Below are 25,128 nucleotides of genomic sequence, written 5' to 3'. Positions count from 1 at the left end.
GTTTTTGTCTTTCAACAGTCCTAGAAAGTAGATACCGTCCCTGTTTGTTTGGTTTTTTAAATATTTATTTATTTATTTATTTGGCTGTGCCGGGTCTTGAGTTGCAGCGTGTGGAATCTTTTAGTCGTGGCATGCAGGATCTAGTTCCCTGACCAGTGATCAAACCCGGGCCCCCTGCATTGGGAACGTGGAGCCTTAACCTTAGCTGGACTACCAGGGAAGTCCCAATACTGTCCCTGCTTTATAAAGAAACTAAGGCCTAGTTCCACAGCCGGTAGCTGGTAGCTCTTGATAAGTAGTCATTGGGCGGATAAGTGCATGACGTAACTGGTGACTGGCGGGGCGGGCATGGGGACCTGCGCCTGCCTGACTCCCCAGCCCGTGCGTCTCGGTGCCTGCCCGCTGCTCACATCTGAGGCCGCGGCCCCGGGCCTCCTGGAGAGTCCCGGAGTGCGCCTGCCGCACCACTGATGCAGGGTTAAATGGGGTCAGAGAGGCCACAGACTTTCTGGTAAAGAGTGTGCTATTAGCCACCAGAGACTCCATCTTTCCAGAGTCGTAGTTGGTCGTCAGCAGAATTTGAGGCGCTGCACGTCAGCTGGTGGGTTCGCCTTTGCTTTCTGAGCTCCCCGGACCTGTAAGGACAGCCGCTGCCTCGGTGCCCTTGAATTTGGGATCCTTGCCTGATTTCCTTTGCTCCTGTGGCCTTTTCTTTCCCTCCTGCATTTGATCTGAATTAGGAATTTTTCCGTATTGCCTCAGACTTGCAGAGGAAGCTCGGTCCCAACCTTAGCCCTTCATTTCAGGCTATACAGTGTTGCAGCAGGTTGCTCTGAAAAACCCACAGAAGCCCCAGTGTGTGCAGGCCCTGCCTGGAGCATTCCGGGGGGAACAGAGCTCTGTCTGCTCTCAGTGGGAGAAGTCTGGGCTGTCGTTGCTCTGCTTTTCCTGTTTTCCGCCTGTAAAGTAGCCATCCCAAAAGATAGGAGTGTCACGTGATCATGATTACTCAATAGTAATGACCCCCATTGAGGGTCTGTCACATGTCACACACGTTCTGGATCCTTCTTCTGGAAGGAATGTGAAGCCCAGAGGAGTGGAGTCAGCTTGCCAAAGGCCACAAAGCTAGAGGAAGGGCATCTCAGACTCAGATTCACCTTCTGGACTCCTAGTTCCGTGTTCATTCTGTGAGCCCTCCACCCGAAAGGATGCTGCATCCCCTCCCCTGACCAACGAATGCGCAGGACACATGCAAGAATCAACCCTGGAACCACCGTAGGGAGGGTCATTAATCCCAGAGGGACATTTAGATGAATCTTTGCCAAATGGCCACCCCTGGGACCTGGGATGATGATCTGTATGTATTTTGACGGGCTTAGCATCTCATGGACACGTGGGCCTGTTTCCTGCAGGTATTTTGAAGGCGGCGTCTCATCTGTCTACCTCTGGGATCTGGATCATGGTTTTGCTGGAGTGATCCTCATAAAGAAGGCTGGAGATGGATCAAAGAAGATCAAAGGCTGCTGGGACTCCATCCACGTGGTGGAAGTGCAGGTACAGCTCGCCGCCCCCCCCCCCGCCCCCGCCCCTGCAGCTGGCAGCCCAAACAGTGCGGCCTGTTCCCTAGCAGGTGCTTCTCGATGGGGATATGTTGTGACGTATAAACCCCTGCTGATTCCTTAAAGTGTCCACAGCCATGTGGATAAAGATAAGTCAGGATCGCAGTAGTCACTGATGAAAAAGATCCCCAAAGAACTTGGATACAGTGACCGCAGATTCGGCCCCTTTAAAAACCATTTGGGATTCTATAAGGTCATGTCATGGTGACATGTTAGGAAGGGGTGTGTTAGAATGACCTGAATTCAGGGGCCGTTCGGGCTCTCCTCAGCTCAGGGTTGTGCCCAAGGCTCTGATCTCTGTCTCATCCTACAGGAGAAGTCCAGCGGTCGCACCGCCCATTACAAGCTGACCTCCACGGTGATGCTGTGGCTGCAGACCAACAAATCCGGCTCTGGCACCATGAACCTCGGCGGCAGCCTTACTAGACAGGTAGAGTGGTCAGTGCCCCTGGCTGCAGCCCCAGGGCTGGCCGTGTGTCGAGATGAGTGAGCAGCTGCCCCACAGAGGGTCCTGGGGCAGCCCCTGCACCTGACGTGATCTCCCCACAGGCCTGTCCGTGTTTCCCGACATTCAGTCACGGGAGGTTTTACTTGGGGTCAAGGTGTTTATGTTAAGATGCTCCCGTGACGTTTAGGGTGTTACCGCTGGTAACATTTTAGAATGGATTGCTTTCTCAGTTGTGGCTTAGATGATGTATTAGGGCTGTTGGTTGCAGGTGACGGAAGTAAAACTCTCACTGACTTAAGCGAAAATGGAAGTGAGTCAGCTCACCTAATTGTGACGTTCAGACGTCGTTCAGCCCGCCCGGGTCTAAGACACGAGTGATGTGGGCAGGCCTCTGGCTCTCCACGCAGGGGCTCCTGGCAGCCTCTGGCCATCCTGGGGGAGAGCCTCTCTTGCAGAGCAGGTCTGCCGTGTAACCCCAGGAACGTCTCACTGCCGGGTCGGGTTACTTGTCCCGGACAGAATCACTTCCTGACGCTAGGGTCATGTGACTACCCATGGTCGAGGAGACAAACAGGGGTGTGGGTGTTGATTTCCTAGAGTGAAATCAGGCAGCTTTCTCACAGTCGAGAGAGGGCTGCGTGTGGGCAGCCGGCAGCCACTGGACAATGGAGAGGTGCTTTCTGCAGCGAGAACAGATGGCCGTGATCTGGGGGTGGGGGTGGGCAGTGAGGAATGACAGCCGCCAGGGGGCCAGCCTCGGGGCTTGGCAGCGGGCTGCTGGGGGACAGTAGCCAGGTCCCTAAAAGGAGAGAAAGGACTGAAAAAGGAGCTACAGGGATCCCAAAGAGGGAGAGCCTGTTAAGCCTCCGAGCGGGTTTACCGGCCTCCCCAGGCAGGTGCCCTGTGGTACACGCCTGCTCTCTGCTCAGCTCGGGCCCCCGCAGCGGTGCTCCAGGGATGCAGGGGTGCAACGGAATGATAGTCACCGGCATCCTCCACTATGCACCCCAGCAGGGCACTTTTCAAAACTCAGAATATTCGTTCACCTCATACAGAAAAAATGGGTCAAAGCAGTCCAAAGACTGCTTGAGTCACAGGGTCTTGACATGGGAAGAGTTCAGAGGTCGTCTCCCAACCTGACAGGACAGTTTGTGCCGCTCTGCTCGGGTGGGACCAGGGAGCCCGCTGCCTTGGGGGATAACCCGTTCCTTTCCCATCCGTCTCCATAAAAAGAGGCATCCAGAATGAGCCCCGTGCTGCTCTGCTGGCACCTCACAGGTGTGCAGTTGGCTAAATGGCCCCCCACTGGCTCCCCCCCCCCACACATCTCTTTTCCCACGGGCTGTTGACAGTCCAGGGATTTCCCCTTCTGTTCTTGTGCAGTTGATCTTTCTTAAAATGAGGTTTTACATGTGAACTCATGTTTTGGTTTTTGTCCATTCTGCCAGGGACAGATAATGTCGAATCTCGGTTTTGGTCGCCCAGGTGTTAGCTGTTCCTTCCGGCTTTCTTCCTTGCACATTAACTAAGATGACTCTGTCTTCATATTAGTTCAAGGCCAAGTTTGGAGCCCTCCAGCCTGGCTACCAGACTTCCATAGCGGGGAGACATCAGTCTGATAACCGTCCTTCTAGGGCACTGGTCTTCAGGGTGAGCTTGTCCAGCTCTGACTCACCGCCTAAGCAGGGCTTCGCATTTCCAGATAGATGCCGTTTGAGCCACCTGTGGTTGAACTGCCGTTTCCCAGCCAGCTCCCTGCCGTGCTAGGACCAGGTGACTGCAGGCTTGGCCGTGGCTTCTCTCTCTTCACCCTCAGGGCTCAGCGTGTCTCTGCACTTCAGGCTCCTTTGATGTGGCGAGAAGCGTTGCTTTGCTCTGTTTCCCACCTCTCTGGTCCTGAACGGCCCGGCCAGGCAGTAGGGCTCTCTGAGAGCCTCTGCTCTGTAGCTGGAGGGGACCTTCCTGCCCACAGTCTAGTCCAGGAGGGACTAGCGTCAGCACCACGGAAGAGCTTGTCAGAAATGCAGAGAGCTTGGGGCCCTACACAGACCCACTAAATCAGGATCTAAAGTTCACAAAATTCTCCAGGTAATTTATGTGCACATTAAAATTTGACGAGTGCTACTCTTTGGGGTTCTGCACCTAATTCCATCTTGGGGGGCGGCTCCCCATGCCACCAGCAAGCAGTACTCCAGACACCAGCAGGGTGTCCTACAGTTCACCTATGAGCCTGACACTCTACCCGGAGATAGCATCAGATCCCACAGGTTCGGGGCTCAGTCCCACAAGACTGCCTGCCCTCCTCCCCTGAGACACACCTTCCAACGCTAGTGGCAAGTCCAGGTTGCCCCCTGTGCTTCTGACCTACTGGCTTCAAATCAGAGGTTCCCATGACCCCCTACTTGGGTTCGATTAATTTGCTAGAGCTGCTCACAGAACTCAGGAAACCTATTTACTCATTAGATTGCAGATTTATTCCAAGGGATATTTAAAGGTTACGAATCAACAGCCAGATGAAGAGATCCACAGGGCGAGGTCTCAAACAAAGGAGCTTCGTTCTCACGGCGTTTTGGGGCCCCTGGAAGCATTTTGGTTCCCCAGCCTGGAAGCTGATTCCCGTCTTTCGTGGGGTTTTGTGGAGACTTCATTACATAGGCATGATGATTAACTCGTTGGCAACTGGCGATTGATTCAACCTCCAGCCCTTCTCCCCTGCCTGGAAATCAGAGAAAGGACTAAAAGTTCCACCCCTCTATTTATGGTTGGTTCCCCTGGCAACCAGCCGCCATGCTTAGGTACTTTCCAAAAGTCACCTCATTAACATAAACCCAGTTGTGGTGGAAAGGGGCTTGTTATGAGTGACAAGGCACCCATTTCACCTTTATGGCCCTGAAGCGATTGATTTCAGGAACTGGAGACAAGAGACCAAATATAACCAAAGATGCTCCCATTGCTCTTACCGCCCGGGAAATGCCAAGGGTTTGGGAGCCGTGAGCCCGGAACCATGGATAAAGACCAGACGTACGTGAGAAATGTATTTTGGTCATCCGAATGACCAAATTGTGTATTTCTTATAAATCACAGTATCACAGCTGCTGTGTACCTTTCTCTTGCCCGTCTTTAGCTTAGGTGTCATGAGCAGCCCATCTTCAAGGATTCCCTTCCAGGTGTGTGAGGTGAGCTGGGAGCTTGGACTGGAAGGTGCCGCCTCCCCTGGAGCAGACTTGTCTTCACTTCTGCTACACGTGCTACTTGAAGCTTCTGAGCAGGTTGAAGACCCTTGTTTAAGAGTCCCGTTTAGGACTTTTAACAGCCCCACCCCAAGGGAAGGCCTTAACCCTGTGCCGGTGCAGGGCAGTGGTGCCTTTGTGTGACAGGAAGAGGAAGCACAGACAGGTAGCTTGGCCTGAGTCTTCTCTCAGACTTGGCTGCAGTGCAGCATCCCTCAGGACGGCCTCAGGAGGGGGCCTTCCTCGGCAGAGATGACCGTTGCCATCCTCATCCTGGGGGCGCCTGACTTCATGAGGATTCCTTTTAATAGCAAAATGGCTTTTTCAGTAAGATGATAATTACGCTTTTCGTAACCATTAATTTTTTAAAATGTGGCAGGAAGGATAAATGTAGTAGCTCTTTTAAGTGCAGTCACAGAAGCGTCTCCGTGCACGTGAACAGTAGAAGTGCAAGGCAGGTGCCTGGGCCACGTGTCGGAGCCTCACACTCTCCGTGCAGAACCTGCACCACCTCTGCCGTGTCACAGGGCCTGGAGCCACAGGGGATCTCGGGGGTCCCCTTCTCTGGCCTCTGGGCAGGGCTGTCCCCACACCGTCCCCAGAGGCTAGTGCTCACTGGGCAGAGACCATCCTTTTGCACGGGAATGGGCCCTTGTCTTCCAGGAACCACTGACCAGGGAGGGGCCGCCGAAGCCCAGGCAGCTGGCTCCCTCGCAGCCGTCCTCCCCGACACCCTGCCACCTGGGGAGTGGTGGAAAATCCTAAACCCGTATCCGGAAACTGTTTCCTGCATCACTTACCGCTCCAAACTGTTTATAATTCCACCCGGTTTACAGTGACCTGGACGAATATTTAATCCTCAGCCTTCCTAATAGTTTAAATCAGAGCTGTCAGCCCACGGCCAGGGTCTGGGCTTGCTGTGAGCAGCACCCGCTGCCAAGCCAAACGCAGGCCTGATGAGTGGCTGTCCTCAGCGCACCGCGCTGGCCCGCGGGCCTGTTTGGATTGCCTGTGCTCTTGGGCTTTCGTGGGGAAATTGATGCTTCTGTCATCATCCTCGCGGCCAGTCGCATAACTCATCTGAGGTGCATTAAATCTGGGGCTGGTTTCCAAAGTAAGTAACTGCAAAAGGAGGGGCAGGGAAGCAATGAGGGTGACACATCTAAGTTAACGATGCGTAGCTCCTGCGCATACAGGGGAAATGAGGGCTGCGGGTTTAGCTGTTTGTCCCAGATGAGCCTTGGGAAGACATCTCTGGTTCTCTTGGATGGGAAGCGAAGGGGTTCCAGGAAAGCTTAGCAGATCAGTGATCAAGAGTGAACACGTGTGGTAACGTGGGCTGTCTCTGTTGATTGGGTTGTCAACAGCATAGAGTTATCGCTCCCATTTAGCAGGTGAGGAAACTGAGGTTCAGGCTATTAAGTAATTTGCTGTGGTGACTTATCTAAGTAGCAGGCAGAGCTGGGATGTGAACCCTGATTTGTCTGCCTAGAAGAAAAGAAAGCTGCATTCTGCCACACTGCATTTTTTTGGTCTTAATCTGTCCCCTATCTGTAGGCCTGGCATTTAAGAGATGCTCAGTAAGCATTTGCACAGAAATGCATTGAGCAGTCGGCTCAGCGTAAACAGGACACTGCCCTTTGGGCGCCCAGGAGCATTCCGTTGGCAGCCCCTCAAGCAGCCAGCGTGGGCAGCGGCAGTGGACCAGCCGCCCCAGAAACAGGCCCCACAAGTGGGGCCAGAACCGCGGAGTCCAGTGGAGGCACCAGGCCTCCCTGGAGTGTGTTCCGCAGCGCCACATTTTGGGTGCCTCTTGCAAGAACCCAAGTGACCACATGAGATGCCTTCACCACCAGAGGTAGTGCGGAGGGTTTTAAGATTTTTTAAGTAGTCAACTGATCTGATCAGATTTGTGACTTCAAAAGATGGCCCCGGCGGCGGCTGCAGTGACTAGCCTGTGGCCGGGTGGTCAGTGAAGGAGCCTCAAGGCAGGAAATCATGAGGAAGGGCAGAGGCAGGAGTATTAGAGGAGGGACGGGTTGGAGGCGTCTTGGGGTGACCCCAGGGTGTGGGCGCCGGGCTCGGGTGGGTCTTCCTCGCTCGAGCTCCTCCAATAAGCGGTACTTGCTGTGACCCAGGCGTCATGGCAGCCCCACACTCACTTACACACTCACACCTTCCCCACGTGTGTCAGGAGGGAAGGGGCCATCTCACCAGGCCCACAGTGCCAGGCCCTGACCCTGGCAGCCGTCCTAGCCAGCAGTCAGGAGCACCCAGCCAGGCCGAGGGCTCCCAGCTCTCCCGTTTCCATCCAGCTCATACTGGCCACCCCACAGCTGCATAGGCCGGGGCCACCCTTGCCTGGCACGATGCCCAGGGCTCCCCCACTTTCCTGCTTCCTGTGCCTGTCCTGGGAAGGGCCGTGGCTTGGGCTTGGCGGAATTTCCCCCCAGGAGTCCCTTTCCCTGGCTCCCCAGGCTTTGTCTCCATCTTCTCCTCTCTCAAGGCGCCCTTACCGACTTTTTTTTTTTTTTTTTAACTGTGTTGGGTCTGTTGCTGCGAGCGGGCTTTCTCTAGGTGCGGTGAGCGGGGGCTACTCTTCGTTGCGGTGCGCGGGCTTCTTGTTGTGGAGCACGGGCTCTAGGCACGCGGGCTTCAGTAGCTGTGGCTCGCGGGCTCTAGAGCGCAGGCTCAGTAGTTGTGGCGCACGGGCTTCATTGCTCTGCAGCATGTGGGATCTCGCCACCAGGGAAGCCCCCCTCACTGACTTTCTTACCACTCTTGGTGAATGTACTGGAGCTGCATTTCACACCTCATTGTGACCTGCCAGCTGTGGAGATGCTTCAGGGGCTCAGACCAAGGCACCCTCACCCATCTCCTCCACTCCGGTCTTTTGTTCCCCCGCCCCCGCCAAAAGATGTCTCTTAGGGACATCCCTGGAAGGCTGTGGGAGGCAAGGTGAGGGCCATCTTCGCAGAGGCTCATCACAGCCAATTCTTGAGGGCAGGAGGAGGGCAGCTGCCACCTGGGCCCCGGTGGGAAGGCTGCTTTCCACAGGCCAAGTACCAACGTGCTGAAAAGGAAGTTGCACTGAGAGGTCACTTCTGTGTGACAGCTGGAGGCGTGGGAAAGAGGCAAGACTGCGAATCTCCGGAAAGGGATCCAAGGTTTCCAGTCTGGGGCCGGGCCCTGCAGATGTTCATTTGACATTTTTTTCCGACTCTAAATATTTAGAAACAGAGGTGGAATGTCCTGTGGAGCTGGGAGATCAGGGCGGACACTCGGAAGGCGAGCTCTCCCCCCAGCTCAGCACCGGGCTCCCTTGTGATGTATCTTCGAGCAGTGAGACTCCAGCAGAGGCACCTGCCCCACGTGTCAAGGCAGGAAAATCCTCTTTGACTCGCGCTTAGCAGTCAGGCAGGGCGGCATGTTGCGGGGGGAAGAGCCCATGGCCTTCCCTCCAGATGTGGGGAACAGAGGGAGGGGTCCGGGCCGAACTCGGGGTGGCTCAGGGAGGACTTCCTCACCCGGGGAGGCCCAGCTCCAGCTGCTCCCTTGTTCCCTAAGGTTCCTGGGTTCAGGGGTGGAGAGGCTTGAGTGGCGTGGCTTCTAGAGATGCTTTGGTGTACGTCCGGTGACCTGGGGCGGAACGACCCAGCCTGGTCGAGAGGGAAAGCTGGTGTGAGGCTGCCTCCCTGTGCCCATCCCCCGCTAGGAAGGTTGGGCAGGCGAGGAACGGAGCAGAGATCCGAGCAAGGGAAGGGTTGGGGGGAGGGCAGGCGGGTGAGGCAGGGATGAAACTGCTCGGAATTTCTGAGCCCTGGACTGCGGTTTGTCCTTGAGTTTTCCGGTAAAGACCGTGGATGAAGTTGAGAAAATGGAGGAGTCTCCTGGAAGAAAACAGGTTTTGGAATCATCCAGACCTTGCTTCACATCCTAGCCCAGTCTCTTTCCAGCTGTGTGACCTGGACGAACCACTTCTCTTCTCTGAAATTCAGCACTTTCACCATCGAGCTTAATAATGCCCATTTGGAAAGATTGTTGTAGAGCAGAAATAAAAAAACATTCTGACACATGGGTTATGCCCAATAAATAATAGCTGTTAACTGCTATTACCACCTATCACGCAAGCAGAGACTTTTCCATCTTCTAGGATGTATACAGTTTTAGGCTCAGTTAAATTTTTCCTAAACTGGGCAAACCGAACCTTCCTTGAGAGGCTGTCTGACCACTGTCTTCTGGCTTGACAGCATGTTAAGTCCTGGCCTCAGCCCCGCTCTGACCCGGAGCCCAGCTCAGTTACTAGGAGGAGCCAGGCCGGGGAGAGTCCCGTTCAGCAGGCGCCGTTCTGGGCCTGGTGCACGTATTAGGTTCTCCAGTGCAGTGTAGAGGCAAGGAAGGCCCTCGCCCCCCGGGGCTCCAGAGCAGTAGCCGTTAGACGGGGCTGGCTTCCTGCAGGTCCCCACCCTCCGGGCTCTGCTCGCTGCAAAGTGCCGCACGGCACTCTGCTCACGTTTTCCCTTTTGAGGAAAATGGCCTGCTTTCTACACAGTCGCCTGTGTCCTCCACGTCGCCAGGCCACGGAGAGGCGCGGAGGTGCTTGATGGGGATGCGCGGGCTGGGCTCTGACTCCAGACTCCGTTAGAACCACCTTGTGGAACATCTGTGCGACCACAGCACATAAAAATGTTTTCCTCTGGCAGCCCCTTTTATAAGGATGTAATAATATCTGCAGTGCAAAAATAGTTCTATTTTTGGCAGGTCAGCTTTGCCAGCGAGCCGACCCTGACCAGGTGTGCAGGGAGTCGGCAGGGGTGCGGGCAGGGGGGCTGTGGAGACGTGTCTGTGTGCCGGGCCTCTGCCCCGACCCCGCCTACCCTCTTCCTTCCCTCCCCCGGGCCCTGCTGGGCCTTTGCCTTGGGCTCAGATTCCCTCTGCCTCAAGCTTCGTGGCCCCTTGTGTCCTCCCTGGTGGTCGGCCTGCTCCTGGGGGAGGCTCACCCGCCGTGGCCCCCATGCCCAGACCTCTTTTATCTCTGAGCGCCCAGCATTTCCAGCCTTTTCCTTTGTTGGAGGATGGCTCTTGATTCTGAAGCAGAGATGATACCCAAGAGGTCGGCTATCTGATGTGACTTTGCTTCCCTGATGGCCCTGAGCCCTTTGCCCCCAGTTCTGGCCTCAACTTCGGGTGTTTGGTGCGCATTTAAAATGCGGCCCTCGCTGAGCTTCAGAGCCTCACTGCTTCCCTGGGGTTGCCAGGAGTTGCCATCTGCCTGGAGCTGGGGAGGCGGAGAGGCCAGTTTGTGGGAGGACATAATTCATTTGGGTCAGACCCCCCAGGCCTCTCCTTGCCCGGAAGAGCAGCCCTGAGCTGCCGTCTGGCCGGGCACAGAAGCCTCTTCCACGTGGGAGGAGAGGACACTCAGTGCCAGCGTGTTGGTGTCCAAAGATGCCTTTTAAGAATGGATAGGCAAGCGCCGTCCTTCCTCAGGGCGGAGCGCGGTCCCAGCCCCTGTTCAACACGCACACGCTCCAGTCGTCGTGGCCGCAGGGTTTTGCTCAGGGCCCAGCATGTCCCGCAAACACCACGGCGCTGCCCAGGGTGGGGTGCTCATCCACCTGAAACAGTGGGGAGTGGCTTCACTTTGAAGTTGAAGTTGGTGGGCACGCTCACCTCCTGTTTTGTGTCAACCCCTGAGTCTCTGAGGATCGAGACTCCCCAGGATCACTGGCCAGAGTGCCCGGGGTGGCTCAGGGCCCTGTGTTGGGGGCAGAGCAGCCGATCATTCGAGCATCTCACTCAGTCTCTCCTGTTTGGCCAGTCCTCAGCCAAATGGTCTTGCCAGAACCAGGCGTCTTCGCTCTCAGAGACTCTCGGAGACCAGGCGTCTTCACTCTCAGACTTAGTCTCCTGACTTTGAAAGGGCCTTGCAAGGCCGTGGGTTCCAGACCTCACTGTACTCCGGATCCCCCTCTTGTAGCATCTTGACAAATGGCCACCCCGTTTCTCCCCAGACCCCTGCAGGGACCCAGGGCTCATTGCTCTGTGAGCAGGTGCAGATATGATAACAGAGAGCTCCGTCGCCCCTTGGCAATGACATGGATTGCCGGACACGCCCCTGCTGGACAGCAGGCCCTCAGAGCATGGCCAGGACCTCCCGAGTCCTTCCCTCCCGGCCTGAGATATCCACATTCTTTCCCATTTCTTGGGGTCAGGGTGTTCAGACCTTTTAAGCAGAAGGGCTCCAGTTTGCCCACGGCTCTCTGAAAACCCAGACTGCATCCAGCCCTGTGGATGTGGCTGGGCTGGGACGGAACGGATGGGCCTCCCTCAGCAAGTGACACAGCCTCGCCCCTGCAGCTTCGTCGTGTGATGGGGGGCGCGCCGCCCCTGAGCTGGGCTCCAGTAATACAGCTTCATTTTGGTCCCGTCACATTCTTGTCAAGCTTGAAATCACCTAAAACCCGCAAGTCTCTTCACTGGGCTTGTTCCTCATTTCGTTCTCGGTGAGATTAATGTTTGAGCCAAAGCAGGTGGTTTGCGTTTGCCCTGGTGAAGGTAGTCAGCACGCTGCGGGTCGAGCCAGGCTGTCATCTGGGCAGAGCACCTGACACCTTTAAGCTTCGGCTTCCTCGGCTTTAAAGTGGTTCTCACGAGGACCAGGTGGAGTGAGGTCACTGCCGCCAGGGGGCGCTGTGCTCTGCAGCTGACCCGTGTCTCGGGTCCTGGAAGGACCCTTCTCATCACCTCCACCCCTGATGCTGGCAATAGGATCCCATGAACCCTCTGCGCTGTGCCTTTCTTTAAGTCCTGGACAAACAGGTAGACCCAGGGCCAGGTAGAGAATCCTGCGAGATGCCCTGGAGGCCACCCTGGGAACATGAGCGGGCTGTCGTCCAGCCTCGGCCACAGGATCTTAGATGGGAACCTGCCACAGTGATGTGATCTCAGAGGAGCCCTCTGTTCTTCAGCCCAGCATCCCCATCTCAATAGGAAATTGGAGAGTCTCGCAGCAGATCGTGTCCATAGCAAGCCCGTGCTGGCTCCTGGAGCATCTGATCTGAAAGCGTGCCAGCACATGATTTTTTTTAACGGTCCCATCGAAAATTGTTGTCTGGATCAGTGTCAAACCAGTGTTTAATTTCCAACTCCAGTCTTCCTTCTGTTATGGAAGTGGGGTCAGCCTCTGCTCTCCGCCAGGGTTCTGGCACCTCTGAAGTGTGCCGTAACTTTTCAAGGATGTCTCTGTCACAGAATCGGATTTTTCTGACCCTGAAACTTAATCATTTAAAGTGACTTGGTTCTCTCCTACCATCTGCGGCTTTGTCTCCCTCCTAACTGGGTCTGTTCTACCTTTCCCAGCCTGGAAGTCACTCTCCCTAATGCGTAAGAGAAGTAAAAGCAGGTGAGACTGGGCAGAGGCCTTTAGCCTCCGAACAGACCACCATGCACCCCAAGCATCTGCCCTGTTCTTCCAGTTCTGAAGGTGGTTAACCTTCCCACCTTTGCTCTGCTTTTTTCACTAGTCTGAATTCATTTTGAGCTCTAGCCTTCCTGATCCAGTTCCTGTCTTCTCATCCTGTTTCTTGATTGCCTATTTCAGCTTCCAGATTTTTTTTGTATTTTTTAAAACTTTTTATTTTATATTGGAGTATAGCTGATTAACAGTGTTGTGATAGTTCCAGGTGCACAGCAAAGCGACTCAGCCATACGTATACATGTATCCATTCTCCCCTGGACCACCTCAGCTTCCACATTTTATTTCAGTAACAGTGGTGAGGGACTTCCCTGGTGGTCCAGTGGTAAAGAATCCGCCTTACAATGCAGGGGACACAGGTTCAATCCCTGGTCAGGGGACTAAGATCCCACATGCTGTGGGGCAATTCAGCCCGCACGCTGCAACTACTGAGCTCACGCACCTCAACTAGAGAGCCTGCGTGCCGCTTACTACAGAGCCCACCCACCCTGGAGCCTGCGCATGCCACAACTGAGACCCGATGCAGCCAAAAATAAATTAATGAATTAATAATAAATCTTTCTAAATGAATAAATAACAGTGGTGACCGTAGCTACACTTCCACTCGGTTTAAACAGCGTTTATGTACTTAGCACTCTGCTAGGCACCTGTGAAGTGTAAAATAGGTACATACGTCTGCCCTTAAGGAATGTATAATCTTGTGAGGGAAGTAAGCCTTAAACATAGGGCGGAAGTTGGGGGAGAGCTCTGCGTGCGTCGTGACTCGGCGCTCGTGTCAGGGTCCTCAGTGCCTTCTCCCCTCCCTGCCCCCTTTCCTTTTAATACTCAGAGTACTGATCGCTGGGCCAGAGCTGGCTCGCTGTGTCCCGCCTCCTCTAAAACCCCCTCTGTCGTAACCAGGGATGCGATTGAGATTCTCTTGTCCAAGTTCCGCACGGTCACTCGGCCGGCCTTGCAGCCTCACAGAGCAGAAGGAATGCAGGCTTGGAAGTGAGCCTGGCCTTGACCCAGGCTCTGCCGTCACTCCCTGTGTGACCTTGGGCGGGTCGCCCCATCTGTCTGAGCCTCGGAGTCTCCTGACACCCCGGTTGCCGGTCCCTCCCTCCATAGCTGCCACACAGGCATGGCAGCAGCCCGGCACTTCGGGGGCTCACCTGTGACATCAGGCCCCAAGCTGAGCCTGTGCCTGGCAGGGGTGGTCACCTGCGCCCTCCCTGCTGTGGGCCGTGGAGGTGGAGGTGGGGTGTGCTCCACAAGGGCGGAGCAAGACTCTGCCCTGGAAACGGGGCCTCGGGGCTTCTGCGGGCTGGACTGCCTGCGACATGAAACTTGGGTTGCTTTGTGCTGGGGCTCCCTCACTGGAAAAGTGGGCTTCAACCCCCGCCAGCCGGCCCCGGGCCTGCCAGCAGGGAGAACAGGCCCTGGGCCCTCACCCGGCTCTCTGACCTACAGGAACATTCTGTCTCTTGCAGATGGAGAAGGATGAAACCGTGAGCGACTGCTCCCCGCACATAGCCAACATCGGGCGCCTGGTCGAGGTGAGTGGGCCTCCGGCTGCCGGCCTCCCTTGCTGCTCCCTCGCAGCTCCACAGCAGCCAGCAGCGCATTTCTCATGTTTTGCCCTGGCCTCATGTTTCCTGAGCCTTCTCATCTGGACGCAAGCAGGGCCCAGCTCCAGAGGCACCCCCTCTACTGTCCCCTAAACACGTGCACCCAGAAGATCAGCTCGGGAGGCCCCGAGTCCTGTCTCCCGCCATCCAGTGGGTGCGAGCGGTGACCTGAGCTCAGACGGGAAGCAGATCCCGGGAACCCCAGTGGGCTCTGGAGGGGGGAGCTTGAGCTACACCTCAGCTCCCCCTTCCCCACGCCGCCTGGAAGGAAGCGGGTGCTCTCCAGCTGCACGGGGTTGTTCACAGAGCCGGGGGCAGGGCTGGCGGGTGGTCGGGTGGGGTGGGCCAGCTCCCAGGGAGGGTCAGCCCGGGACACCTGGAGCTGGTATTGGCGTCCTGGGCGCCAGGATGGGGAGACGCTCAGGGCACACACTCACGTGCCTCCACCCTGCGGTCACAGCGAGGACTGCAGGGGTGCGGGCGGGAGGTAGGGGAGGGCGTTCCCGTCAGTCTCACCGGCCTCCTTTTCCAGGACATGGAAAATAAAATCAGAAGTACGCTGAATGAGATCTACTTTGGAAAAACAAAGGACATCGTTAATGGGCTAAGGTAATGTACCCCAAAGCACGGGCTTTGGAACCAGAAAGATGTGGATTTGAATTCTAGGTCACTGCTTAAGAGCTCTATGGCCTTGGGCCTCTGTTTCCTCTTTTGTAAACCAGGGCCGAGGTATCCTCCTTATAGGGTTGTTAATGCAGGTTTTGCAAGGTAAAGCCCGGCATACAGAGTGTGTACTCAGGATAGGTGTGGGAATCAGAGTAGACTTGCACCATTTTTGTTTCCTGGGGCCCATTCACCTTAACAACATCGGTGCCCTTGTCCCTGGAGTCACCTCTCGGTCCCTCAGCTGGAGTCCCACCTAAAGAATCTGCCCGGCCCCTTTGGCTCCTGGGCCTGAGGATACCTCCAGATCAGACCCTGAGACGCAGGAGGGCATGACACCACCAGCCTCTGGTTGGCTGGTTTCCAGGGCAGCAGAGTGTCCCACAGAAAGAGTCCCCCGACCTGCTGCTTTCTAGAGAGGGACCGGCCACCCTGGGGTCCTCTCAGGGCCGTTGGCTGCCCCTCCCCACACGTCTTGTGCCCTCGGTTCTTCAGCGTCGGCCCAAGTGAAGGCCGAAGGGGGGCTCGGGCTCGCTGGGTCCTTAAGGTCATGGTGGGCAGGGTAGGAGGCCAGAGCCCCTTTGGGGGTAGTGGAGGCCGCTGTGGAGCGAGACGGGCCTTGGAGTCGGGAGGCCGGGATCTCATGCAGCCTCTGTCAGCCAGAGCCGTGTGACCTTCGACCAGGGACGACTCCCAGTGGCCCTCCGCCTGTCCAGGAGCAGGGCTGCCGAAGGGAGGAGGTGGGATGGAGACCGGTGTGCAGCCCTACACCACCACGCGAGTCCAGGGGCTAACGCTCTGCCCTTGGCTTCCAGCCCTCTAATCCCCCACTGTGGACAGATCTCTCCTTTGGGAGCAAGGAGAGGCAGGAAGCAGCTCTGGTTTGTGAATCTGTCCAGGAGACAGATGTTTTAGTCCTTCACTCATAGAGTTTTAAAAGAGGGGGCCCACTTTGGACTCATCATCTTTCTGATTTCCTCCCTGCCTGTGGGGAACGTGGTCTGGCCCCCGGTGGGTTTTATTCCACACCCAGAGCATTGCTCTCCTCTGGCTGTTGAGCCTGGGGCCTCTTAAGTCATCTCTGCCCAGAGCTGCCTGGCCTGGGGCCCCTGAGCCAGCCACACACCCGCCTGGCCTGCAGGGTCCCGGGGCGTTGGCTGAAAAATCGGAGAAAGCCGCAGAGAGCCTGTGGGGTGGTGGCCTGAGCCCCTGAAAACCGTGACTGCCGCCCGCAAGAGCCCTGCGGCCAGAACCTCCCTACCACAGCCCCCGAGCGGCAGTGGCCTTGGTGACGCTCCCCTCTCTCTTCTGCCTGTGTGTCCCCTGCACGTCCTCTCAGCTGTCGCCCCCTGTGCTCCTGGGTCCCGTCCTCCCCCTCCTGCTGCACTCACCTCTGCACACTCTCTGTAGATCTGTTGACGTTATCCCCGACAACCCCAAGTTCCTGCAGCTGCAGAGGGAGCTTTCCCAAGTGCTGACGCAGCGCCAGATCCACATCCAGCCTGATAATTAAGCCGCTCCAGGTACCCTGCCTGAGAGGCCTGAGCGCCCGCCCCACTAAACAGGACTCACCAACCCGCCGAGACCCTGCCGGACCCTTAAACACCACTAACCCCGTGTCCGCTCGGCCGGGAGCAGCTCCCTTTACGTGCAGACTTGCCCCGCCCCGCGTTACACAGACCTGAATCACGTGTGCGGTGTGTGTGCTTTGCACTCTGGGTGGGGCCACGTGTGAGGGCAGGCCATCTGGGCTTCTGCCCCCAAGCAGGCCGGGCATCACCGGGCATCACCGTCGCCTCTCTGGCAGGAGCCGCTCGCCTGCGCCACTCCCAGTGGCCTCCCGCTTGGCCGGCAGCTTTGGCGGCCTCTCAGCTGTGTGTGCAGCCGGGGCTTCACCAGCTGTCCACCAAGGATCCCGGAAGTCAGATGAGCCCCCCTTCTCGGTGGGAGATTGACTGGGGCTAGCCGACCTAAAAGGGGGTGGTGTATCACCGAGTCTGAGGATGGAACACAAGAGTGGGGCTGTAATCCCCGGGCCGGGTGCCACTGGAGCCGCCGGGACGGGCATAACCCTCTGCCCCTGGCGAGCTGCAGCTGTCCTCCTAAATGCCTTACGCTGATGGAGGGGCAGCAGTGTGGCTGTAGACGATGGCTGAGGACCACGACTTGAGCTAGTGACAGATACAGATGTGTGAAAGCAGTCAGCATCCCCGGAGAGGAGGAGAGAAACTGGTTTTAATAAGAGGCGTTTGGAAACCCAGCTGGGCAGGGCTGTAGAGCCTGGGCTTAGGGGCTTCTTCCCAGGCCCAGGGGCTGGACTCGGAGACCCTGACCCGGAAGAGGCCCAGTGTGGGGGACAGAGGTGGGGCACCTGTGCAGCCAGGCCGGGCGGCTCTTCTGTAGCTGTGGGACCGCAGCACAGTCTGGTCTGTGTGTGTGCCAGCATCAGGCCTGGGGCATCTGTCAGCCTCCAGCCTCATGCTCGGACCGTCACATTCCCATCAGAGCATTAAGAAACCCCCTTTTAAGGCGTTCCATATGGTGCAGTTTCTTCTCCAGCCGCTCAGCTTTTAGGGTGGGTCTAGAATCTTCTGGATCCCTCACCTCGGCCAGTCCTGTGGCCACGCACTGGAGGCTTTCTGACATAGACCCCCTGCAGCAGTGGGCAGCCTGGCACCTTCTGTCCAGGACAGGCCTGCCTTCCCACCTCCATGCATTGGTTCCGAGCTGCTTGGCAGTGACGTTCCCGAGCTCGTTCAACTAAACGAGGGCCCTGCTCCTTGCACCTCCAGCCGTTCCAAGCCTAACCTCCTGTTCCTTACCTGGTTCTAACTCTGGAAATTTCTCCTTTGGGGGGTTAGCGGGGGGCTGGGTACAGCCCAGGCCTGGCGTGCTCCTTCCCAGAAGAGCCAGCACCCACTTGGGCAAGGGTGCCGTGGGAGCCACCACTTCGCCCACCGCATCCTCCCACTGGGCAAGTTAGCCTCCCATTGGAAGCTTTCCAGAAGCCCGTGGTGGGCTGGCTGAGGTTTGCAGCCCGAGGGCCACCAGGGCTGGTGCCTGACCCTTCCTTTGGCCGTCCCAGAGCAGAGCAGATACTCAGAAATGTGTATTCAGCAGCATCAACTAAAAATGTCAGCATTTCTCATGGGAATTTTTGTAGTTGCACATAGACTCTTTCAAAAGCCTTGTCTCTGCCTCCTTTACCATCTTGAGGGCACTTGCCATGATGTTTCTAGGACTCAGTAGCCAGAATTCCATGTGGGATGCTCCTGGGTCCTACTTGATTGTATTTCACCCATATTCAGTGCTGGGGGATTATTTTTTGGTCTCTCCTTCCCATTCTGTTTCACGGCCAGTGCGTGTCAAGCGTGACATTCCCATGGCTCCACAGCATTCCTGCAAGGCAGCCTTCCACTCTTTCTTTCCACTGCTTTGAAACTGTTAGGAAGTTTATAAATAGTTCAGTAAGTTCCTGGTTAACCCACACATCGAGGAAATCTGACAAAGTGATCATTAAGGTCATTGCCAGGAGCATTTCTCTGAGCCTCAGTTTCCTCATCTGTAAATTGGGAATAATGCTCAGACCCCTCCAGAATGCTTGTGAGAGTGAAGTGTGCGTGAGAAGCACTATGTAAACTGTACAACCTCTACAAAGGTTAGCTGTTGTTCGCTCTGTCTAACCTGTGCGTACGTGCACTCCCGTGAGCATTTCCCCACAAATTCAGGATTTGACAGCAGGGCCACTTACCTGTCCCCTCCTGCTTCTTGAAGTTCAGGCTGTGGGATTTTCTTGGCCGAGTTAACAGCTGATGGTGCCTTGCAGCAGAGGCCTAAAAGTGCCTGCCCGCAGGTGCTGCCCAGGCAGTGGGCTCAGACATCCGAGGTGCCGGTTCCTAACACCCGCTGGGTGGCCAGCCCTGCACCCCGTGCTTTGTAATGGGGTCCTTATCTCTCGGCCTCTGGCCTGAGTCCACAGCTGGGCTGAAGCACAGATGGTCTCTGCTGTGGCGTGCTTGGAGGCCCACTTCTGGTGCAGGCTGACACTGGGACCTGTGCCCAGAGTCCAGGTCATGCGCAGCCTGGTGCAGAGGCGGGCCGTGGCCTCTCCCGTGGGGCCGGCCTCGGGCTCTGGGCCCCTCTGCCCCCACCGCACAGCTTGCAGCTCGCGCTCCCAGAGGATGGGGAGGGGGCACCCAGCCCAGTGACCCGGCCCCTCGCCCTGGACGCACCGGCAGGGCAGCCCTCAGCCTCTCGCCGCTGCACTCTTCCTGTTCAGCCTGCTAATGACAGTTCTTCTCCCCGGGCAGGTCTGTGCAGACTTTTGCAGACAAATCAAAACAAGAAGCTCTTAAGAACGACCTGGTGGAGGCTTTGAAGAGAAAGCAGCAGTGTTAAGCCTCTTCTTCCCAACTAACCGGACACGCCGCAGTGCGCTGATTAGATTCCTTTCTTAGAAACTTGTTTTCTGCTCCCTCCCTCGTCCCTTCCCTCCCCCCCAGGTCACACAACAACTTGCATCACCACTGCACAGCGCCATCTCTCCCTGAGAATAAACCCTATAAACACCCTTCTTGTCTCTGAGGCCTACTTCCCACCACATTTTGCTATCAAAACTCGGTATTTCCATAGAAACCATGTTTTCTGTTTGCCCCGGCCCCCCGTCTCTCCACCACCACCCATTTATAGGCATAAAATACACTGTCTGTCTGCCTCCCTTCCCTCTCACCCTTTTGTTACATTGGTGTAAAAAATGTAAAACAAAAAAATTTTATGAAATAACTGTGGTGTGTGAAAGATAGAAGAAAAACTGGAAATCTGATTCCACGTGTGTTTGGGAGTTGCTTGGGGTTGGGGGTTGGCGGGGACAGGGGACAGCTCTGGGAGAAAGGAGAGGTGGCCCTCAGCGTCGTCCCACACGCCTGGCCCCTGTCCCGCGGAGACCACACGGTGGGGGGCGGGGACCTGCGGACCGTCCTGCTCTTCTGGCCAGGTGCTTTTCTGTCAATTTTTATGGAATGCAAAAGGAGTTTTTGTTTTATTTTGTTTTTTTGTAAAGCTTAAAAAAAATCTACATCTTATACTTGAGCTTCCATACTTAAAAAAAAAAAAAGGAAAAAAAGAACCAAAAAAATAAATAAAAAGAAACTGGGATGCAGTTAGCACTGGCCTTGTGTTCTTTCTCGCCTGCCTCGCTGTCCAAGCATGTGTGAGCTCGGCTGGGAGGGCTGACCCCAGTGGGGGCGTGGGCCCCACGTGGTGAGCGAACAGGGGGTCCTTGCAGATCCCCAGCGGCTTCTCTGGGCCCCCGCTCCGTGCAGACCCTGCCCCACCTGTCCTGAACAGCTGGGGACGTGCCATCATCAAGTGTGATAGGATGGGGGCTCTCCCCCCCAACTCCCCTTTCATTTCAGCAAACACCTGCTCTGTGCAGGCATGTCTGCACTCGTCCCACGCCATCTTCACAGCCCTGGGTGACGGGAGACAGGTTGGGGTCAACGTGCCCAAGGTCCCTCCGAGCTCTAGTCCGTGCTCTCCCGGCTGACACCAGGGCAGCTGTGGCAGGGCAGTAGGGCCCACACCCCGGCGAAGCCCCTCTGGTTTGAAGTACCTGGGTCCCTGACATGCCTGTCCCCGAATCCTTGGGCCCAGCTCCTCTCTGCGTGGTCTGATGAGAAAGTTCCCAGATGGGGCACATCTTTACTGAGTGCAGAGTGCCACTGAGATAGAGACGGGGAATAGGAGAGACACCTGCGTGCAGTTCCTTTCAAGGACCTTCAGGTGGAGAAGATGAGGGAGGCGGACGGGAAGGCCGGAGCTCTGTCAGTGGACCCAGAGCCCTTCTCCACACGTGTACAATGGAAATGACATCCTCGTGGGCTCGTGGTAGCAGAGTGCTTGGCACAGATAAATGAGTTCATTTTTATCAGGTGTTTGATCACGTGACCAAAATAACAACTGGAAGCCAGAAATTGTGACTGTGACGTATGCCAGGCCTGATCTTACTCTTCCTTCTAAAATCTTCCATCACTGGAAGAGCCATCACTGCTGCCTTTTGCTGCTAAGTCAGGCCAGTGAGCTTAGGGACACTGGGCCCTGAGACCAGGTTTCCTCAGTGAGGGGCAGAAGAGGAGTGTGTGCCCCTGGCTCGGGGCCACCTCCCAGCTGGTCCTTTCCCTGCTCTGTGGGACCCTACCCGCCCGAGGGGTGGCGTAGGCCTGTGGACCTGTTCACGGCCCCTCTTCCTTCTCTGGTGCCACCCCTTCCCCGCAGCCTCGGTGCAGGGTGGCCGTCACGTTCCCTCGTCCCCACCGGGTGACCCACAATAGGCCAGTTACGATGCTCTCTCTTGAGAGACTGATGCTGAAACAGTGCCATTTCATTCCCACCAGGAATGATTCCCGGAGCTGTAGTGCCTGGTCCTGTCCTTCCAGACACCGATGGCTCACCTCTTAACCTTCCCTCCTGTGAGCCCACAGCCGGCCAAGAGCCTCTGCTGCTTGCTTAGCAAGTGGGCTTCTGGTCCTGGTAACCAGTGAGCCCTAAAGAGGCTGGAAGATAAAGGGCACCTGTGTCCAGCATCTACTCAGCCAGTCACTGGGCCTGGGAGCAGCCTTTGCTCTGAAGCCTCAGAACAAGCAGAGGCAGACAGCCTGCTCCCACCGGGATATGCGGCCTGGAACTAAGATCACACATGCCATGAGTTGCAAAAAAAAAAAAAAAAAAAAAAAAAAAGTCCCAGGTTCGCTAAGTAACCAAGGGGACCCTGGGCTGGGAGGGCCTGGGGCCGGGCACTGAGGATGGGTCTGTGGGCTATAGTCCTTTGTAGATGCCACCTGCCTGCCCCCCACCCTGAGGCTTGGGGTGCCCCAGGCATTTTCATAGACGGCATCTCATTCAATAGCTAACACGTAGACAAATACCATATGCTATCACTCGTGTGGAATCTAACTTTTAAAAAGATACAAATGAACTTATTTACAAAACAAAGATATCGAAAACAACCTTACAGTTACCAAAGGGGAGGAATAAATCAGGAGCTTGGGGTGAACATACACATACTACTATACATAAGATAGATAACCAACAAGGACCTACTGTATAGCACGGGGAACTCTATTCAGTATTCTGTGATAATCTATATGAGAAAAGAATGTAAAAAAAAGAATGTAGGGGCTTCCCTGGTGGCGCAGTGGTTGGGAGTCCGCCTGCCGATGCAGGGGGCGGGGGTTCGTGCCCCGGTCCGGGAGGATCCCACGTGCTGCGGAGCGGCTGGGCCTGTGAGCCGTGGGCGCTGGGCCTGCGCGTCCGGAGCCTGTGCTCCGCAGCGGGAGGGGCCACAACAGTGAGAGGCCCGCGTACCACAAAAAAAAAAAAAAAAAAAAAGAATGTACACGTATAACAACAATCACTTTGCTGTATACCTGAAACTAACATAACATTGTAAACCAACTATACTCCAATAATATTAAAATATTTTTAAAAAAGAATAGCTAAGGGACTTCCCTGGTGGCACAGTGGTTAGGAATCCACCTGCCAATGCAGGGGACATGGGTTCAAGACCTGGTCCAGGAAGATCCCACATGCCGCGGAGCAACTAAGCCCATGCGCCACAACTACTGAGCCTGCGCTCTAGAGCCCGCGAGCCACAACTGCTGAGCCCACGCGCCACAGCTACTGAAGCCCGCACACCCAGAGCCCATGCTCTGCAACGAGAGGCCACGGCAATGAGAAGCCCGCGCATCGCAACGAAGAACAGCCCCCGCTCGCCGCAACTAGAGAAAAGCCCACGTGCAGCAACAAAGACCCAACGCAGCCAAATAAACTAAAATTTTTTAAAAAATTAAAAATAGTTAACATGTAAGCCACCATGGCAGGGATCTTTGGGTGTGACTGGCCCAGCCTCCTGCTCCCCGTGTGGGTCCCGAGGAAGAAATCCTCCTGGACCAGTTACCAGGGCAACTGGTAAGTGCAGAGCCTGGGCCTGAAACCAAAATGCTAGGTCCACACTTCAGGCGGGAGGAAGGCTCTCATCCCTTCAGGCCACACCTAGAGGTGAAGCCCCTACCAACGCTTGCCTGCAGCCAGGGGAGAAAGGCAGTCCACCCAGGACCTTGCACCTCAGGGGCCCCACCAGCTGGTGAGCACGGCCCAGTATGGACAGTGGGATTGACTGATGGTCAGACTGGCCCTTCTGCTCTTTGGGAGGGACACGGGGAGGGTCCCAGGACTGGTGGACACGCTGATGAGCCTTCACCCGGCACCACAGGCTTGCAAGCCTGTCCCGTTTACCCACTGCCACAACGCCCTCCATCAGACAGGGCGTGCCCGTGTCTCCCCCATCGGACTGGGGCTTTCCTGAGGAGGAAGGAACCACAGCTCTCGGCAGAGTGGGTGGTGCCTGCAAGCAAGAGCCATCACCCCATCACCCCCACCAGGGCAGGGGCTGTGATATCTCGTTCTTTCTTCCCCACCCAGCTCGAGCCCAGGCCCACACCTGCGTTCACACTGCCAAGCTGAGCCCCCAGGTCCTCAGGCTGGGAGGGCACTCAGCCAGGTCACGGCCCTGGGTAGAGCCAGATCCTGGCTGCAAAGGGCACTGAGCCAGCTGGGGCGGGCGTGGGCCCTGGGTTGGGGGGAAGCACTGCTCAGGACAGTGGGGAGGGGGCGTGAGCACAGCAGGGTTGTGCCGCCCCCAAGGACAAGGGTGAGGCTGGACGGCACCCGTCCTGAAGCCCTGGACCCCCAGCCAAGGGCGGAGGCAGGGATGGGACTCTGAGGGCCGGGTGTGGGATGGCCCCCGCAGCTGAGGGACCTAATGTGGATAGAACAGCTGCCACTCCTAGCTGGGGGACCTTGGGGAAGCTGCTTAGTTCCTCAGAGCCTGTTTTCCCATCTGTAAAATGGCCGTGATGACTGCACCTGCACCACCTACCTCAGAGGGGGTTGTGGGGACCGAGCGAGGGCACAGCCCAGCCCCGCACACAGCAAGTGCTCAATAAACATCAGCTGCAGGCCAGGTGACACCCAGGGTTCTGCAGGCCCACCCAGGACAGGGTTGAGGCGCTGCACCCCACTCGGCCCACTGCCCAACTGAACCTCAGAGGCGCCCCCCTCCCTGGCCTCCCCAGACCCCCATTCCCTCCTCCTCTTCCCCCAAGCAAACCAGGTCACCTGCCGTGAGTGAGCGCTGGTGGCTGGCCCTGCCCCCACCATCCTGTCCTCACTCCAGCCCCACCTTGGGAGCAGCCCTGACTCCCATCTCCAGGCCTTTGCACACACCCTTCCCTCTCTCTCAAGATTCCACTCCAGGGCCACTCCTCCACGAAGCCTTCCCTGGTCGAGTGGCCTCATCCCTACAGCACTTTGTACCTTCTGGATACAGTCCTTCCCTCTAGGGCCCGGCAACCGTCTCCCCTCCTTGAGGGCAGTGACCAGAGCTGGTTCACCCCCATCCCAGACGCCCAGCACAGCGTGGGCCAGGGTGGAGAGGAGAGCTGCGCTTGGCAAATACTTGGGGCACCAAACCGGGGCAGGCGTCCCCTCGCGGCCGAGGCTACAGCCCTGAGGCCGGGCTCCTTCCTTTCTCCACGGCCGGAAGAGGAAGATTCTAACAGAGAGGCTCACGCTGAGCCCCAGGTCCTCCCTACCAGCCTTAGCCGCACCTGGCACCACCCACCCTGATGGCCCCTGGGACCGGCTGTGTGGGGGGGGGCGAGGGTGGGGGGAGGGGAGACAGCAGGCCAGCAGGCCCCTCCGCCCTCCGCCCCTCCGCCCTCCGCCCTCAGGCACGCATGGGGCTGTGGCCAAGGAGACCGTGGACTCAGGTTGGGGTCTGGGAGGCAAACTAAGGTTGGGGCACAGAACTAGAGCTCAGGGCTAAGCCCTGCCCTCCTCTCCACCCTTCCCGCCTGCAACACTGGCACTTTCCCCGTTTATCTCCTGCCTGTCTTTCTGCCATGTCACCTCTTCCAGGAAGGTCTCCCTGATTTCCAGGGAGATCTGGCTGTCCTTCTCCTCCAACTAAAAATGATCAAAGCTAACCTTCAATGAGCTCCTACTGCATGCCAGACTTCAGGGC

The 25,128-nt window shown here is 56.7% G+C and overlaps 1 protein-coding gene across 2 annotated transcripts in view; it reads left to right on the top strand.

Moving 5' to 3' along the window:
• The window catches only part of CAPZB (capping actin protein of muscle Z-line subunit beta), a 136,695-nt gene extending 116,486 nt beyond the window's left edge, over nt 1-20,209 (top strand). The window contains exons 5-10 of one of the 2 annotated variants that reach the window (XM_082612551.1): nt 1,413-1,554; nt 1,933-2,049; nt 14,247-14,312; nt 14,917-14,993; nt 16,458-16,570; nt 19,358-20,209. In XM_082612551.1, coding sequence (XP_082468677.1) covers nt 1,413-1,554; nt 1,933-2,049; nt 14,247-14,312; nt 14,917-14,993; nt 16,458-16,560 — 505 coding nt within the window. In that variant the 3' untranslated portion in view covers nt 16,561-16,570; nt 19,358-20,209. The remainder of the gene's footprint in view (nt 1-1,412; nt 1,555-1,932; nt 2,050-14,246; nt 14,313-14,916; nt 14,994-16,457; nt 16,571-19,357) is intronic. The other variant, XM_082612550.1, reaches the window with a different exon arrangement.
• The last annotated feature ends 4,919 nt before the right edge of the window (nt 20,210-25,128 follow it).

This window comes from Mesoplodon mirus (assembly GCF_964341445.2).
Source record: "Mesoplodon mirus genome assembly, chromosome: 3".
NCBI lineage: Eukaryota > Metazoa > Chordata > Mammalia > Artiodactyla > Ziphiidae > Mesoplodon > Mesoplodon mirus.
The sequence above is the reverse complement of the archived record's forward strand: the minus strand, read 5'-3'. Positions and strand labels throughout refer to the sequence as shown.